The sequence below is a fragment of the Panthera onca genome, chromosome B2 (genome assembly GCF_046562875.1).
Source record: "Panthera onca isolate mPanOnc1 chromosome B2, mPanOnc1 haplotype 2, whole genome shotgun sequence".
Taxonomy (NCBI): Eukaryota; Metazoa; Chordata; class Mammalia; order Carnivora; family Felidae; genus Panthera; species Panthera onca.
In genome coordinates this window covers 49400877-49418759 of record NC_138343.1, presented here as the reverse complement: position 1 = coordinate 49418759, position 17883 = coordinate 49400877, and the positions used below count along the sequence as shown (strand labels likewise).

The window sequence follows — 17883 nt, the reverse complement described above, 5'->3', positions numbered from 1 at the left end:
CCTATATGTCCTCAGTGTCTTGTTTTAGTTTACTCCTCTGTAAAATGGGTAATGGTAGGGTCTAGAATTGTGTTGAAGGTTGCATGATATAATCTACCAATGTGTGCAGTGGTTAGGACCTAGTTAATGCTAGTTACTGTTATTTATAGTTATTTGTTTACTGATGGATTGACCAGCACACTTCTTGAATAACTTCAATCCCTTGTGTCAAGCGTTGCCATCTTTCGTGAAAGAGTGCAGCTTGTTTGCTCTTTGGGCCCCTGAGTGAGCCCAAGGGGGTGGCTGAACTCATGGCAGTACTTGGGGGTGGGTGGCAAGAGGATTCTCTTTCATCCCTGAAATCATATCATTCTCCAATACTCATCAAAATTCCATCTCCGAGAGGCACCTGGGCGGCTCGGTCAGTTGAGTCTGACTCTTGATTTCGGCTCAGGTCATGATCTCATGGTCCATGGGTTCGAGACCCATGTCAGGCTCTGTGCTGACCGTGCAGAGCCTGCTTGGGATTCTCTCTCTCCCCTCTTTCTCTGCTCCTCTCCCAATTGCACACATGTTCTCTTTCAAAATAAATAAAATGAAACTCCATCTCTGATCAGTTTCAGTGGGAGCTGGGATTAGATGGGCATCTTTTGGCTCCTCCTCTACAGTAGAGGCTCCCAAAGGGGCAATTTTGCCTCCTTGGGAAAGGCTGGCAATTATGGAGACATTTTTGGTTGTCGCACCTGGGGAAGTGCTACTGGCATGCAGTGGCTAGTTTCTAGGGATGTCACTAAACATCCCACAGTGCACAGGACAGCCCCCTCACAGAAAGGAATTATCCAGTCCAAAAGGTCAACAGTGGAAAAACCTTGCTATAAAGTCTCCTTGGGGCAATTTTATTGAACTCAGAAACCAAGGATGCCAGTGAGTTAGAGTTAAGGAACTGAAGCTCAGAGAGGGTAAGTGACTTGCTCAAGGTTGCATAGGTAACCGGTCAGAATAGGGGTTTTTCTCATGGAGATACTCTAAAATCTGAACTTCCTAGCCCAGTGGTAGGCATTTAATAACTCTCTGTGGAGTAAATAACAATTTATTCTGATTATGTCTTTTTTTAGTGAGACTAGTAAACTTCGGGAGTAGAGGGCCTGGGATGGCTCTCTCACAACACGAGGCAGGCTTCTAGGGAGGTGGACTCCCTTCATTACTCATTGCTTGAATGGCTGCTTCTTGCACTAACAGAACTCATGTGCTTATTTGGTGTCCATAGTTGTGCATTGCATACAGAGGCCACACAACTAACATCCTGAAGGTGACCGTGGTTTTCACAACTGACTTTCAAAACTTTGTTAAGAAGAACGCCACCTGTGACTGGAGTCTCATAGGGACCACTCCCAACAGGTAGTGAATCTGGGGAGGTGTGGTGGGAATTCTTCCAGCTGGGATCATTGGCTCTCTTGGGGACAGTGGTCCACGTGAGGTACTAACGATCTCTTAATTTGGGCCTTGGATGTTAAAAAAATTTTTTTTCAATGTTTGTTTATTGTTGAAAGCGAGGGAGCATTTGTGGTGGAGGGGCAGAGAATGAGGGAGACACAGAATCCAAATCAGGCTCCAGGCTCTGTGCTGTCAGCAGCGAGTCTGGTGTGGGGCTTGAACTCACCAACAGTGAGATCAGGACTTGAGTCGCAGTCGGAGGCTTAACTGAATGAGCCACCCAGGTGCCCCTTGGGACTCAGATACTAACTAGAGCTTCCAAATTCATTTTATTTGACTAAGAGGTTTAAGAGTGGTTGTTAGGAATAGAATTCGTTTTAGAAGTGCTCTGACAATTTTCATAGGGATAGAATCATAGAACATATCTGGAAGAGAGATCTTTATTTGATGAGATTTTATTTTACTTTATTATTTTATTTTATATGTTTGTTTATTTTGAGAGAGAGAGAGCAAGTGGCCAGGGGAGTGGCAGAGAGAGAGAGGGCGAGAGGCAGAGAGAGAATCCCAAGCACTGTCAGTGCAGAGCCTGACATGGGGCTCAAACTCACAAACTGTGAGGTCATGACCTAAGCCAAAACCAAGAGTCGGACGCTTAACTGACCGAGCCACCCAGGTGCTCCTAGAAGAGATTTCAGAGACCATTGCTTGAAATTACAGATGAGAAAAATTGGGACCCAGAGAATTTGTGAGTCACTAAGATTCGTACAGCGAATAAGCAAAGACTCTGGAATAAAACTCATGCATCTTTGATCCCTTGATTCAGTGTACTTTCCATATAACTCTTACGGGTTTTGTAAGTGGTTTTAAACCTGAGTGTGTCCAGGAATGTTAGTCTTCTCTGAGGTTATAGCCTAACATATACCTGCCTAAGATACCTAATTATACTGTAATTTGAAAATGCTGACATTGAGTGTCATGAACAAACGATTGCCTTGAAGTGTGCCTCACTTGTGTGATATCACAGGCTGAGCCGAGCCTGTCTTGGACAGGAGGCTTGTACCTGGGGCACACAGGACTGTTTGGGTGCAGGACTTCTTAGGGTGTCTCTCCTGGCTGCACAGTCCCCAGGCCCCCAGGTCTGTGAACTTGGGTTCTTCAGGAAAGGGTCTCAGGTGCACACAGAGAGGTCCATTTCGCCTGTGGTCTTGTTTTTCAGCTGGCAGTTCACTTGCATTGACCTCTGGGAGTCTTGTGTGCATCACCCTGAGTATTCCCAGCTGCCTCTGGCAAACTCCTCTGTGTTGGTTCATCAGATTGACCTCCTCCCTCTGTCTCAGGAGACGAGTGGGTTCTATGTGGATGAAATTATTATTGCGGACACAAACGTAACAGGTGAGCATTCAATCTGCTTTTGTCAATGGGCCTGTCAAATGCCAACCTCAAACTTTTCTGCTGGGGGCTGCTCTTCTCTTAATGCAGAGAGAACACACGATTTCCCATCTTGTCTGCCTTGGTTCTAGAAAGAAGATGGGTTTGGGATTGTGCATCTTTGTTCCCTATATCTCTTTAATTCCTTTTTTTACTATTTATCCAATGCTTGCTCTTCTGTGCTCTTACCCCAATTTTACCACTTTTATGCTAAGAAGACTTGGTTTCCTCATCTGTAAAATGGGCACAATCAGGGCTCTATCTTATGGAATTACTGTGAAAGCTAACTGAAGTATAATGTAATGAAGTCATTACTGGTCCTAGATCATGGTAAGTGCTCAATAATATAAGCAGTTATTATTACTATTATTAGTCCAGCAGGATTTCTCCACCTCCCCATGAATTAATATCTGTCATGCAAAGTGCTGGAAGGAACAAGGTAATATCTTGCCCTATAAATGGGCTAAAGGTCTCATTTATGCCTTCAAGGCAGACTCAGATAAAGGGAGAGAGTAACTGTCATCATGAGAACAGGCTTGTCTTGCTTTCTGCCCATCCAGATTCCTCCCACTTAGGATTCAGAGCTCAGGGCTGGCTGGCCCTTTTCTCCATCAAATCCCCCTTGAGGTCCCCTAGGCACAGTAACCTCCCTTGGCCTTGGTTGCCCACGAGTCTTGGGGACCAAGAGCTCATCAGGGGTTTGACTGAGGCTGGTGGAGCTCCCAGGCTTCCAACTTTTGCTCACTTTCCCTTTTCTCTTTTTTAGTCTTTTGCCTGAAAACTGCAGAGCTGAGGGCAGAAGAGCTTGGGGGTGGGTGGCAAGAGGACTCACTTTCAGCCCTGAAATCTCATCACTTTATGATACTCCTCAAAATTCCATGGTTTTTTTTTTTTTGAGAGAGTAAGGGAAGGACATAAGGGGGGGGGGGTGGGAGAGAGAGAGAGAGAGAGAGAGAGAGAGAGAGAGAGAGGGAGAGAATGAATGAGAATCTCAAGCAGGCCCAATGTGCAATGTGAGGCCCGATGCAGGGCTCGATTCCACAACCAAGAGATCATGACCTGAGCCAAAATCAAGAGTCAGATGCTCAACTGACTGAGCCACCCAGGCACCCCTCAGAATTCTCTTACCTGTTTCATTGGTTTAAGTGCTTTTGGGGCATCTGGATCAGATTGAGTTATTTCAAACGCTGTTCATGTTATGGCACATTTAGACGATGACAATATTCACACGGTGTGCTGGGATAATTACTTGAATTTCTTGGGGTCTAAGACAACTGGCTGGGGCCTGGTGACCCCCTAAATGCCATCTAGATTCCCAGAGTGCTGAGGGGATCAATATTTCATGTGCTTGAACCCACCGGCTGGGAAACTCAGAACTAGATGATACTCTTTCCCTGCTCCCAAGGGGAAGCCCAGGATCTATAGCACCTTCTCACTGCCCCCACCTTTTAGCCATCAGATGCTCCAGTATGTAGAACCATCTAGGGGAGAGGTGAAGAGGGAGGCAGGAAGGGCAGGGTGGCTTGGGTAAAGCTGCCTCTTTCCCACTTTGTCTAGGTTCCCTGCTGGTGATGACTTTGCTTTGAGGATTATTTAAAGGCAAGATGAACTCTATACAATTGGGCCCGATATTCATACTTCATACTTTATATTCTCTCACCTAATCTTCTCTGTGAAAGTTGCTTTTATCTAGCGGTGGCTACCATTTACTTCTCATTTAGATCTCAGAACCCTGTGAAGTGGTCCTATTATCTCCACTCTATAGATGAGGAAACCAAAACTAAGAGGGTTTGAGTATCTTGTCCCAAATCACGCAGCTGGGGTATAGGGGAGATTGCAATCTGGAAACCAGAGCCAAGCCTTCAATGACTCTATACCCTGCTGAGCAAATAAACATTTATTGAGCACCTACTGTGTGCCTGATATTGTGCTAAATACGCATGGGGCATGTCAAGATGTTGCCTTTACACTGTCCAATGTCTCCATTGTACAGTCTTGGGGGAGAAGGTATCCTTTACCCAGGGGAAGAAGATATTAAAATAGATTGTGCTGGTCATTTAAATTCTGCCACCTCACTAAACTCTCCCTGCCATGCAGACTGATGTATTGCGATTCCCACTTTACAGAGGAGACAGAGACACTATATTTAGCCAAATGGAAGTACAAAATCAGGATTTTAACAGTAGTCTGTTTCACAGCTTGCACTTTTTCTGCACACATGCTGACTCATGCTGTTGATGAACACTCACATACCTCCAGTATGTGTCTGTGTGCTCAGTGTTCCTGAAGAAGATTAGCTGTACATTCCTGGAGTTGCCAGTGGCCTTGGAAAGGGAAGAAGGAAGGGGTAGCAGTCCACACGACGATGGGTTATCTCTGTGTGGGTGCCTCCAACAGCCTAGGGAGGGATGTTTGTCTGGGTTGGGGCTTATCAAACTTTGCTATGGAATTCGTTTTTGTCTCCCTAAACCATGCCCTTATATTTTCCTTTTGGTATGAACTGACTCCTTCTACCTACTCTTCATTTGCTTTTCATGGTGGCAGATAGGTAGGAACCTCTGCTTTAAATGTGTGTTGAGACCTAAGTAACTCAGCATCTGCAGTTGGGATCTCCCACACACTGAGCCTTCCATCTTGAGTTGCTTGCTAATGATCAGATCATTGGTCTCTAGTTTCCCAAGCAGATTCTGGAACAGCTTGCCCAGGTGGGAATCTGGTGGAGTCGCTCTCTGTGGTGGGATCCCCTCCGGTCTACAACGTAAGCTTTTGGTTGGCAGGGTGTGGCCAGGAGCTCCCACTCATCACTGCAAGGTAGGGAGAGGTCTCTGCTTACTTGTCCCTTCTTAGGATTGTTAGTTGACCTGTGGGGACACAGAGGTGGGATTTTAATCAGGAAGAGCTACCTGACTTGTTGCTTAATGCTACAGTTTTCAGTTTTAGGAATGCAGGAGCAGACTCACCTGGAAGTCTTGTTACAACACAAATTGCTCAGCCCTAACCACTTCATCTCTAACTCCCTAAGTTTGAAGGGGGGTCTGGTAATTTGCATTTCTAATGAGCTCTCAGGCAATGCTGATTCTACTGGCCTGGGGACTATGCTTTGAGAACTAATTTCTAGTGAATGTTTTAAAGTACTTGTATTTTTATGCTGCTCAGCAGTTCCCATTACCACTGTTTTCTGTTCACTCCCCTCATTCATTTTCCATGTATTAATCTTATTGGACTCTCTTAAGGTGAAATGAAATACTCTAAGGAATAAAAATAGCTGTTTCTAAGAATTTACCACCAGATGGCACTAGATGCCCATAAGCGTTGCTTCTTAATAGTCAACAGAGTCTATCCCCAGTTTACAAAGCAGTAACGAAGTATCAGGCTCCTCCAAACTCCTGGACACATGTATGCTCTAGTTCGTTCTTTTAATTTTTCACTTAAACCCTAATAGGATGGAAGAATTAAGATGCTCTGCCTTTAAAAATTTTCTTTCCATCGTTTTCTAACATGTTCCAAAATGAGTCCTACTCATACATACCATGCTTGGGATGGCATATAAAAGACAGGGGCAGAGAGCTTGAATCTGTGGTCTACTTTCCTTGACTCTGCGTTCCAGGCCCCTCTGGGTGGGAAAGATGTGAAAACCATCAATAGAATCAAGGAGTGACAGAGCTGAGGTGGAGGGGCAGCCAGCCATCTTAGCCAGGCTGTAGTCCTGCATTCTAAGTGCCAAAGCTTTAACTCAGGCTAGAGGCTAATTTAGGTTACTGTGAACAGATCCAGAATAGAATGGTCCTGGCAACATGCCTTCCTGAGATTTCCTCAAGTCCCTTAACTACTTCTGGAAGTCTCCCACCTCAGCAAGAAAGGACCCCCTTGGCCTGGCCTCTGCTAGCTTCATCCCCCAATGCAGACACCATCACTATCTGTTTATAGTTGTACTTACGTACATCAACATGTAGTTCTCAGATAATATTGATGAAATCGTATGTGTTCATTGTTGAAAATTTAGAAAATACAGAAAAGACTTAGAAAAAGGTAAAAAAAAATCATTCATAATCCCTCTGCTTGGAGATAACTTCTAATATGTTGGACGCATATTATTTTTTTTAAGTTTATTTATTTTGAGACAGAGACAGTGTGACTGGGGGGAGGGGCAGAGAGAGTGGGAGACAGAGGATCCCAATTAGGCTCCATGCTGTCAGCACAGAGCCCAACGTGGGGCTCGAACTGAAGAAACAATGAGATCATGACCTGAGCCGAAACCAAGAGTCAGACGCTCTGAGTCACCCAGGTGCCTCTGGATTCATCTTCTATCCATTTTTCCTAAGCAGTTTTTGTATATATAATATGTACACTCTATACCGTATTTGCTTTTCATTTTTTTAAAGTTTATTTATTTATTTTGAGAGAGTGAGCAGGGGAGGAGCAGAGAGACAGTGGGACAGAGGATCCAAAGTGAGCTCCTTGCTGACAGCAGAGAGCCCGATGGGGGGCTAAACTCACGAATCACAAGATCATGACCCGAGCCAAAGTCAGACGCTTAACCAACTGAGCCACCCTGGTGCTGTATTTGCTTTTTATTTTTATTTATTTATTTATTTATTTATTTTTCAATATATGAAATTTATTGTCTAATTGGTTTCCATACAACACCCAGTGCTCATCCTAAAAGGTGCCCTCCTCAATACCCATCACCCACCCTTCCCTCCCTCCCACCCCCCATCAACCCTCAGTTTGTTCTCAGTTTTTAAGAGTTTCTTATGCTTTGGCTCTCTGTATTTGCTTTTTAAACCTCAAATTGGGACCATAAATTACATATTATATTTGGCAATGTACCTTCTTCACATAATGGTATGAATTAAGTATTTCCCCATATCATTAATGGGCAATGTGATAATTTTTCTAAAATGTGATTTCATTGGCTGAATGGTATTCTGTCTCATAGTGTGTCATGATTTGTTTGGCCCATTTATTATATTAAAGGCAAGATTTGGTAGGCAGTGTGTACACAGGCATTAGCTAAGCAGTTGGCTAGATGGAGTGGCCTGTGTTTCAGGCGGGGATAGAGAGTGGGGAAGCATCTGTGGAACAGGGCACTGACTCCTCATTGGTGATGCAAGTGGGATTGGAGGATGCCAAGTTCTCTGTCCCCTCGGTGCTTCAGGACCAGAGGGGTGGAGGCCAGAGTCGTCACTTTTTACTCTGTGTCCATGTGTTCCCAGGATCAGTGCAGGGGAAGGGTAGAACACTCTGAAAGAACCCTAATATTTACGCTACACTTCTTCCATGATGGGACAGGGACGCCCAATATTTGGGAGGTTGAGATTGTGTCCTGGAAACACAGCAGACTACTTGGTCTGCGAGATGGAGTTCTGTTCTTTCTAGAGTGACACTTCTTGATGGTTACTGTGCTTAATGCTTTGGTTTTAACATGCCACAGCTCTCTGCCCACTGAAGGTGAAGAAGAAGAGCCCAGGCTGGTCCAGGTGACAACACAGAGAATACAGAGGGCAAGTCCACCTTTAGGAGGATACTTCCGCATCCAACTCCCTACTACAGTGATTCCTGGTAAAGGGGCAACTGGAGTGCACCAATTTCTCATTTCCATTTTTAGGGGCATTCCCAGGTGAACAACATCTTGAGAGATTGTCAGGAAGAGTGACAGTCTTAAAGTTGTTTTGTTGATTTCTCCAGCATTTGAAAGTGACCTTAAAATTAAAGATCTGGACAAAAACAGTACCATATTATTGTTAATATCCCAACTTTTTATAGATGTAGAAACTCTGTGGATTAGCTTCCTAGGACAGTCATAACAAATCGCCACACACTTCGTGGGTTAAAATAATAGAAATTTATTCTCTCACATTTCTGGAGACCACAGATCCAAAATCAAGTCGTCAGCAGTGCCACACTCCCTCCGAAGGCTCTAGGGGAGGGTCTGTTTCATACCTCTTCCAGCTTCTGGTGGTTGCCTGCATTCCATGGCTAAGTCACTCCAATTCCTGTGGTCACAGTGTCTCTTCCTCTTCTGTCTCAAAACCTCCTCTGTCTCTCTTTTATAGCAATATATATGATTGCGTTTAGAGCCTTCCTGGGTAACCCAGGATAAACTCCTCTTCTCAAGATCCTTAACCACATCTTTTGCAACATAGTATAATATGTACTCTTTTGCCTTATAAGGAAATATTCATGGGTTCCAGGGATTAGGGCATTGACCTATTTTTCTGAAGGCCACCATTGAGCCCAATATACTGGAACTTGCCCAGAGGTCATACAAGTAGTTGATGGCAGGGTCTGGATGTGAACTCAGGTATTTATCAGATCAGTCCTAGGCCAAGATCTACAGTAGCCATGGTCCTTCCAAAGTAAACTCCATGGTGACACCATATGCTATTGAGAATGTCAGTGGTCATAACAATGTAGAAAGAGCTTTCAATGTGATTAGTGTAGAACCTTTTCTAAATCTTCAAGAATAAACACATTTCACAAAGAACAAGGAATAGAAGTGAAGGCCATTTATTTGGTAAAACCACAGGAGAATCGGAAAGGAGGCTCAGGAGAGTGCAAGAGTGGCTGTATAAAAATTGGCACGTGGTCCAAAAGTCTTTTGCTCTCCCAAGAAGAAAGATGCTAGACTCGCGAGAATCTTCTTGGGTGAGAGGAAAGGTGTGTTTTAAGAGGGCCACTTAGAAAAAGTTGAAGGCCATGGGCTATTGGAGTCTGATAAAGGGTAGGTGCCAATAGTGCCCTGTGTCAATGAAAGCCCCATCCCTGGGTCTTGCTTCCCTTTTCATGAGCTGCAGCCTGTCTGCACGTACTCCTCCTGCCACCATGTTCTATTGTGATGCTCTTCACTTCACTGAAAACAATCCAGGAAAGTCCGCCTTAACTTGGCCTTTGGAAGTGGCAATGGCCCCATTAGGTAAATGTTGAACAACCTTCTTAAATTTATTATTATGATTTTTAATGTTCATTTACTTTTGAGAGTGAGTGGGGGAGGGGCAGAAAGGGGAACAGAGGATCCAAAGTGGGCTCTACTCTGATAGCAGTGTGTCCTATCAGTGAGTCTGATAGCAGTGAGCAGTGAGTGACTTGAACCCATGAACCATGAGATCATGACCTGAGCCGAAGTCAGATGCTCAACTGACTGAGCCACCCAGGCACCCCAGAACAACATTTTTTTAAAAGGAGGAGAATCTTGTTTGTCCTTTAGAAATATAGTGGTGTATTATTAACACTCTAAGGCAGTGTGGAATTCAAGAGGAAGACTCTTGAGTAGTTGGAAGGTATTCTGGGTTAAGTGTAATTCTGTCTCGCTTGGTTGGCAAGCTTCTGAATCTCATTGGGTCTCATTCTCTTCATCTCTAAAGTTAGGTGTTAGGATACCCAAATGACCTACCTCACAGGGCTGTTGGGAGTAGCTAATGAAATGGAAACTTTTGGTAAAGCAAGAATCAGGGTTCAAACACAAGCAGGGCTTAAGCACAGAGTGCTGTTATTTCTCTGTGGGGATGTGGAATGGGGAAGCAGGTGGTTGAGCTTAAAAGAATTCTAATAGAGAAACCAAAGTGAAATGCCAACATTCCTCAGCTGGGTTGGCTAAGTTTTTATGGGTGTCAGCTGCTGTGCGCCTACCCCTCCCCCCTCCTCCCTGTGAAAAGTGGCCAGCTTTTCTCTGTTCACAGGGTTGGCTAAGTTTTTCCAGGGAAAACCCACTATTTAATTAGGCTTTCAGGCATTACCAGGGTGTCTGGAGTGTAAATTTTGAGTTGACAGTTGAGATAGTTTTGTCTGATGTGACTATGCTCTGTGCTTGCTGTGAGATGGGATCCTGATTAAAGGTATCACAATGTAAAAAGTAGGCAGCTACTTGTATTTGCTGTAGGAAACAAATGGTTTAACTGGGCTGGGATTTCTCTTGAAAGCATAGTTTGAACTTGAGGGTCTTCTGCATATTTAGTGGGCATCTTGACATTTATTCTCTGTAATTTTAATGATGAAACCCTGTGTGGTTATTAGTATCTTTTTTTTATGTATCAAAATCTTGTCCCACAGATGTTCCTGTGAGTATTTCAGCTAGTCACCTGCGCAAGCTCTTACAGAACAATGCCGATAACTTTACATCTAGGTACCTCAACGTCAGTGACTTCACTGTAATGGAGGATCTGAAGTCTTGCTACGAACGTGTGTGGACCCTCTCCTGGTCCAACCAGGTTGGAGATTTGCCCAATTTCATCAGGGTATGTATGGTATCCCTTTTGGTAGTGTGGATTTGGTGTTCTGAAGCAATTTTGTGGAAAAAAAACCCCAGAATTACATGAATGAAAACTGTCACAAATTATCAATTTTGTTCTAATATTCAAGTAAAGGGGTTCAATGATCTTTTTTTGGGAAGTTTTCAAGACATGTTTTGTATCTCATGTCCCTAAAAAAGCAGTTTAAACCCAACATCTCCTTCCCTAACTTAGGGTAGGTAGTTGTTGGTCAGTGTCCACCATATAATAATTTTACATCTGTTATTGGATAATTTAAGCAGATGTGATTGACTTAGATTATCATGGAGGCAGATGGCACAGCAGAAGGAAGTTTAGAAAAGGATTTGCTGTCTCTGGATAACGACAAAACCAGATGCTCTTGCATATTTAGGGTTTTAAAAAATAATCTAATGATCATCTAGCATTTGGTTATTACAAAATGAAACCCAAGCTGAAATTTTATCCCTGTTCCATGGTATTGTAGGTCATTTGGTTTTCAAACAAAATACTGGAGTGGAGTTGGAAGAAGGATGAGAATCCTCTCATAGAACTTTTTTCCCTTACCTTTTATTTTAATATTTTGGACTACAAACATATAAAATAGAAAAGCATATAGAAACAAAATATCTCAAGACAGAGAAGACTGTTTTTTGTGCCTTTTTTGACAACTCTGCTTGCAAATAGATATTCGTCTAGTCTATTGGGGTTTCATGAGCTGTTACTTTTATGTTTCCAGGCTTCAACCCTTGTCACCCCATCTTCACCTTCTAGCTATCTGGTTACCTTCAATAAAATGTGAAAAGACACTTTGTCATTACATATAAACTTCCATTAGATTAGACTTCTGTTTTATCACAGAATTCACCAGAAATGTAACCATCTCAGGTCTCTGATGAGAATCTAACTGGAGTGAACCCTGAGGCAACCATGCGTGTGGTCTATGATGGTGGAGTTTTTCTTGGACCCATATTTGGAGACATGTTGGTTACTGCCAACCAGTGCACTCAGGTGAGAGTGGATGGCCCACCCAAAGTACAAGTAGTAGTTTCAAGTGTCTCAGTCTCTTCCTGTTTTGTAACGTGGACCAGTTTCAAGGATCAGTTTTCCAATGCATTAAGCAGATGATTATGGCTGTCATCTTTCTATTTCCATGGTGCATGAAAAACACTCCAAAAATATAAGTTCTTTGTAAACACAGCATCCTATTATTACACTTATCGATGCTATTATTATGGTACAAAAAATGGAGAGCCTCTCTGGCTACATAGGATTTATACCTCCACACAGTGGGACTGGAAAGTAAATGAGCTAAGTCAGTGTCTTTTCCTCTTTAAAATGTCTTTTTTTGGGGCACCAGATGGCTCGGTCAGTTAAGTGTCCAACTCTTGACTTTGGCTCAGGTCATGATCTCACGCCTGCGTCAAGCTCTGTGCTGACAGGGTGGAGCCTGCTTGTGATTCTCTCTCTCCCTCCCTCTCTGCCCCTCCCCTGCTCACGCTGTCTCAAAATAAATAATAAACAAACATTTAACAATATCTTTTTGTATTTCTCATCTGACCATATTCTTGTTATAAGTCATCTCCTTTTGAGAAAATTGTAAAATAAGAAAACTATAAAGAATAATATAACCAGTACTTCAGTATCCAAACCAAAGATTAATAGTTGCCAACATTTTGATTATATTTTGTGTGTGTTTATGAATAAAATGGGTAAAATGAAAATGTTCTTTTTTTTTAATATTTATTTTTGAGAGAGAAGAGTGAGGGAGAGGCAGAGAGAGGGGGCAGAGGATCCAAAGTCGGCTCTGTGCTAATAGCAGAGAGCCTGATACTGGGCTCGAACCCACAAGCAATGAGATCATAACCTGACCCAAAGTTGGATGCTTGACTGACTGAGCCACCCAGGCACCCCAAAACTGAAATGTTGTTTATTACCTCTGCCTTCATGCCATCCCAATATCCTTTCCCTACAGTATTATAATGTAGTGTGTGCTTTTTTTTTTTTTAAGTTTATTTTGAGAGAGAGAGAGAGAATGAACATGCGCACAAGTGGGGGAGAGATAGAGAAACAGGACCCCAAGCAGGCTGGGGGTCAAGTAGGCAGAGTTCATTGCGGTGCTTGATCCCAGAAACTGTGAAACCATGACCTCAGCCAAAATCAAGAGTCTGACATTCAACCGATTGAACCACCCAGGTGCTCCTATGGTGTGTGCTTTTAATCCATGTTTTATATGTAGAGCATCCAACAAGTCCCATCTTTTTCACCTTCCTCATCTCTAAGTATTGTAGAATTCTACCAGATTAACATTAGTAACAGTGAGAGGAAAAGTCATGTAGTCTCCTACTGGGGACCTACCATTTGAGGACAAAAGACCCCAAACCAATGTCCAAGTACACTGTATTCTTCAGTAACATATCTATGTAGTATGATGGAAGGAAGGTGCCTACTTTGTTGGCATGTACCAGCAAAGAAAGGACTTTTCACAAGTATCCAGTTGAATATAATCTAGAATGATAAAAAAAAGGTCCTTGTGCAGTTTGAATTTTATTAAATTTACTACGGGGAGGAAATTTACTCAAGATTTAGCATATTGTAGAAATGTTAGATTTCAGCATACTTACCATTATTTTAAGAAAGCCTAACATGTTTGAATCATTCATTAGGGTTTGTTACTGGGAAATAGAAGAAAGAGAAGAAATGAGTCATTAAACATGTTAATTTGGGCAAATTTCACAAGTGCTTTATGAATACTCTGGAGCACATGAAATGTATACATTTGCCTTTAATTATTTTGCCTTTTTTTCAGGTGGTTGTGCACGTGAATGACATACCAGCCCATTGCTCAGGTTCCTGTTCTTTCCAGTATCTTGAAGGGTCAACTCCCCAGGTCCACTCTGTGTGGTATTCCCTTGGTATGACTTGTGACTTGGCCTTGGGGTGGTCATGAACTTCAGACTCAGAGTGATTTGTTAAAGACCATGTACTTGGGAAGGGGCATCAGTTCATGGGGTGGACGTTGTGAGATGCAGCAGAAAGTATTTTTTTTGTCCAATCTAAATGCTATGGTCATGGTTTGAAATGGAATCAGGTAGAGTTTTGGTAACCTACAATGTTTTCTTTTTGTCCCTTGTTTTGAAATGTTGTTTATTTTCATTTTTTTCATTAAAAAATTGACTAGTGATCTCTTAATATTAGAGAAAATTTCAAAAGGGGGCTGTATACTGTACTGATAAATACAGATGCTTAATATTTGAGTCAGCACTCAACTCCTTGAATTTTGGGAGGGGAAGGTGAGAGGGAATGAACCTTTGATTTTAGAGACAGTTTTCTTGAATGGAGTTATATCACTGAGTGATGAGAACTTTGTTCTTTTTATCTTTTTCCTTCTTTAAGATGGTGACAAGGACCTACTAGTTTATATTTTTGGAACTAGTTTCTCTAATGACCCTCAGGCCTTGGATGTTACAGTGAACAAAACGAATTGCAGAGTTATTTTCTCAAACCAAACGAATGTGGTCTGTCAGACACGCCAGCTACCTGTTGGAATGCATCCAATCTCCATGTTGGTGAGACATTCTGGTCGTGCCATAAATGCTAGTGGTGAAGGCCTCTTCCTACACGTGGAACCAAGATTGGATGCTGTGGAACCTTCTAGAGCTGCAGAAATTGGTAATCTGGGGAGCACCCCACATTGCATCTGACTCCCTGAAGCTAACATTCTTGCCCATATGCAGGAATCTAGTCCTGTTGTGTGATAAATTCCGTATCCACTGTGATTCACAGCTTTTTGTTTTCTGCCATCAGCATTTTTTTTTTCTAATGAGCAAAAGACTTGAGAACTTAAATGAAGTCACGTGCCACATAAAGGATCATAGTTGGCTGATGATGTCAGGCATAACTGGATTAGTCACTGAATCACTGGGACAATTTGGTCTAGTGAAAACAATACTAGTTTGGAAGTTAGGACATGTACCTGGGTTTTTGTCCTGCAAAAGTCAGATGTGTGACCTTAGGAGTTTCAGTTACTTCTATGGGATTTAGTTTCCTAATACCTTTATTAAGTACCTCTTCTGGGTAGTCACACTCCCTAAATGCCCCAAAGATGGAATTATTATCTTTATTTTTTAGAGGAGATAATGGTGGTTCTAAGAAGAGTGGCTTGCCCAAGGCTTTCCAATGGAAAGAGGTGGAGCTAAATGCAAACAGGAATGTTTAAATGCTCAGTATCCTGCTTCTTCTGTGGTGCCATTCTGTCTTAGCTATGTAGTGAGCCTAATGATGTCTAACTTACAAGCCTCCTACTTTTGTGTGAGACTAATATGAGCCAACAGGTGGGAAAGGATCTTTAAAAGTAAAAAAAAAAAAAAATTGCGGATATGAAGCAGAGGCCTTATGTACACAAATATTTGTAGACTGATGTACAGTTGGATACTTGGCCAGCATGCAAAACCTACTACTATTTGAGCAGTGGGGTATACAGAGAGAAGTGGGTTTTATCAGCATTGGCCCCAAGGATTGTACATTAGTGCTATGGGAACCAAGGATCTCTCCAGGCCTTCTGAGGGGCACAACCAGTTAAAAACAACCCATCCAGATTGCAAGCATCTCAGGAATGCTCATGCCGATATGTGTTGATATAAGGTTTTTAGAACAAAACTACTTTCCTTAATGTCTAGGATTTTTGTCATTGTTTATTCTCTTGGTCAAAGAACTGTGGCTTAGAACATTTTTTTTAAAGCATCACTTCCTGGCTATAGACCCATTGCTCAAAGGAACAGCTCATTTCTAACTTTACTTTGCCTAGCACAGTGAATTATGAGGCCCACCTTACCCCCTCTCTGCACAAAAACAGAGTAAGCTTCCTTTTATTTCTTAGTGGTTTCAGGAAGGAATCAGATGATATGTGATGCTTAGGGTCGAAGATCATACTGTCTGTGAACCCAATAATTATTGGTTTGAATTTAGGGGCTAAAATAGTTTTCTCCCTAGATTTATGAGAGGCTTTGATCTTCCTATAAAATTACATTGCAGTTCAGGTCACACAAACTTTGTTCAACTTCACCCCCCCTACCCCACCCCCTAAATTAGATTGCAGACCCCTCAAGAGCAGACATGGGACCCTGTCATGTTCGTATTCCCTATGCAGAATGCTTTGCACAGGTAGGGTGGCCAACTGTCCTGTTTTCTTGGGACTGAGGCGTTTCCTAGAACACAAGACTTTCAGTTTAAAATGGGGTCATGGAACTCTTAGTGCTAAAACTTGAAAAATCTCAGGTGAACCGGATGAGATGTTCACCCTACCAGGGCATGCTGCACCAACAATGTGAAGGGCAGGGATTTGTCTGGAAGGATTGTACATTATCTTTCTATACTTTAGTAAAAGATGGAAAACTCAGAGAAGGGATAGTGTCTGAGGGTGCAAGTGAACTTTTAGTAAGACTAAGGGGAAAGGGAGGGAGAGAGAGAGGCTCTAGCTTCTATTTCCCTAATTGCTAATGCCTATAAACTCTCCCTATTAACCTGCCCTCTGCCTTGCCACCTACCGAGTACCCACCAGTGTCCATCAATCAGTCAACATTGTAAAACCCTGTGCTAGATGCTGAAGATCCTGGCACTCAAAGTGTGGTTCTGGACCAGCAGGATCTGCATCGTCTGGGAGCTTGTTGGAAACATAGAGTCTCAGGCTCCACCCCAGACCTCTTGAATCAATTTGCGCTTTAACAGGATCCTCAGGCAATTTCTATGAATAGTACAGCTTGAGAAAGGCTGCTATTGGGAGTTTAAAGAGAACCAGATCGAGGCCTAGCAGCAAAGAATTTATAGAATAGCCTTCCATGTAATGGATACATATGTAATGTAATCAATAACATTCTAAACTACTTGCCCATATGCAGAAGCACCCTTGAAAGGTTTTTTGAGGTAAATCTTGGCTTCCCCTATGTACTTCTTTGGCCCATTTCTGTGCTGAGATAGAGTTACCTTCTCGGTAGGTATGGATCCTTGTGAGGCACCTCAACTTTCAAAGGGAGTGGCACAGTCTCCCCTCCTCTGCAACTTGTTATTATTAATGCCCACAGTAACAATGATAACAACAATTGATTTAGCTCTTATTCTTTGCCAGGCATTACTAGTGCTGGGGATACAGTCAGTTGACAAAATGACCTTTGGAGGAATGACCTGCTGGTGCTAGACGATGGAGAAATGGATGAAGTCAAGGAATGAGTCCTGGGGAAATGTCAGAGAAGAGAATTCTAGACAGAACACCAAATGATAAAGTCTTAAGTCAGAATGAGCTCACTTTCTTCTGAGAGAAGCAAGGAAGTCACTGTGGCTGGAATAGCTGGACCAAGGGAGAGGGGTAGGAGGTGACTAGGAGCAGGTCAGATGGCTCTAGGGACAATGAAAGATTATTGGCTGTGTGAGATGTGGGCCACTGGAGGATTTCAGTGGAAAAAGTGGCATGATCTGACGTAGGCTGCTATGTGAGAATATTCTGTGGGGAGGCAAAGGTGGAACCAGGGACACCAATTAGGACACTACTGCAGTCATCCAGGGGTGAGACAGTGTTGGGCTGGACCAGGGCAGTATATCTTAGAAATATATAGAGCTACCCTGGCGGGGGAGGGGGGGGACTCTCTTTTTGGCTCAGGTCATCTTCTTTTTGAAATTAAACACATTGAGATGTAATTTCCATGCCATAAAATTCACTTCTTAAAAGTGTAAAGTTTGGCGGTTTTCTGTATTCATGTATCACAAAGTTGTGCAATATCACCACTATGTAATTCCAAGAACA

General features: G+C 42.7%; 1 protein-coding gene across 1 annotated transcript in view; it reads left to right on the top strand.

The window, feature by feature from the left end:
- The window catches only part of PKHD1 (PKHD1 ciliary IPT domain containing fibrocystin/polyductin), a 479232-nt gene that overhangs the window by 33341 nt on the left and 428008 nt on the right, over positions 1–17883 (top strand). Inside the window, exons 19-26 of the mRNA XM_078446999.2 lie at positions 1247–1377; positions 2630–2805; positions 5514–5652; positions 8276–8403; positions 10891–11075; positions 11976–12098; positions 13897–14002; positions 14484–14759. Coding sequence (XP_078303125.2) covers positions 1247–1377; positions 2630–2805; positions 5514–5652; positions 8276–8403; positions 10891–11075; positions 11976–12098; positions 13897–14002; positions 14484–14759 — 1264 coding nt within the window. The remainder of the gene's footprint in view (positions 1–1246; positions 1378–2629; positions 2806–5513; positions 5653–8275; positions 8404–10890; positions 11076–11975; positions 12099–13896; positions 14003–14483; positions 14760–17883) is intronic.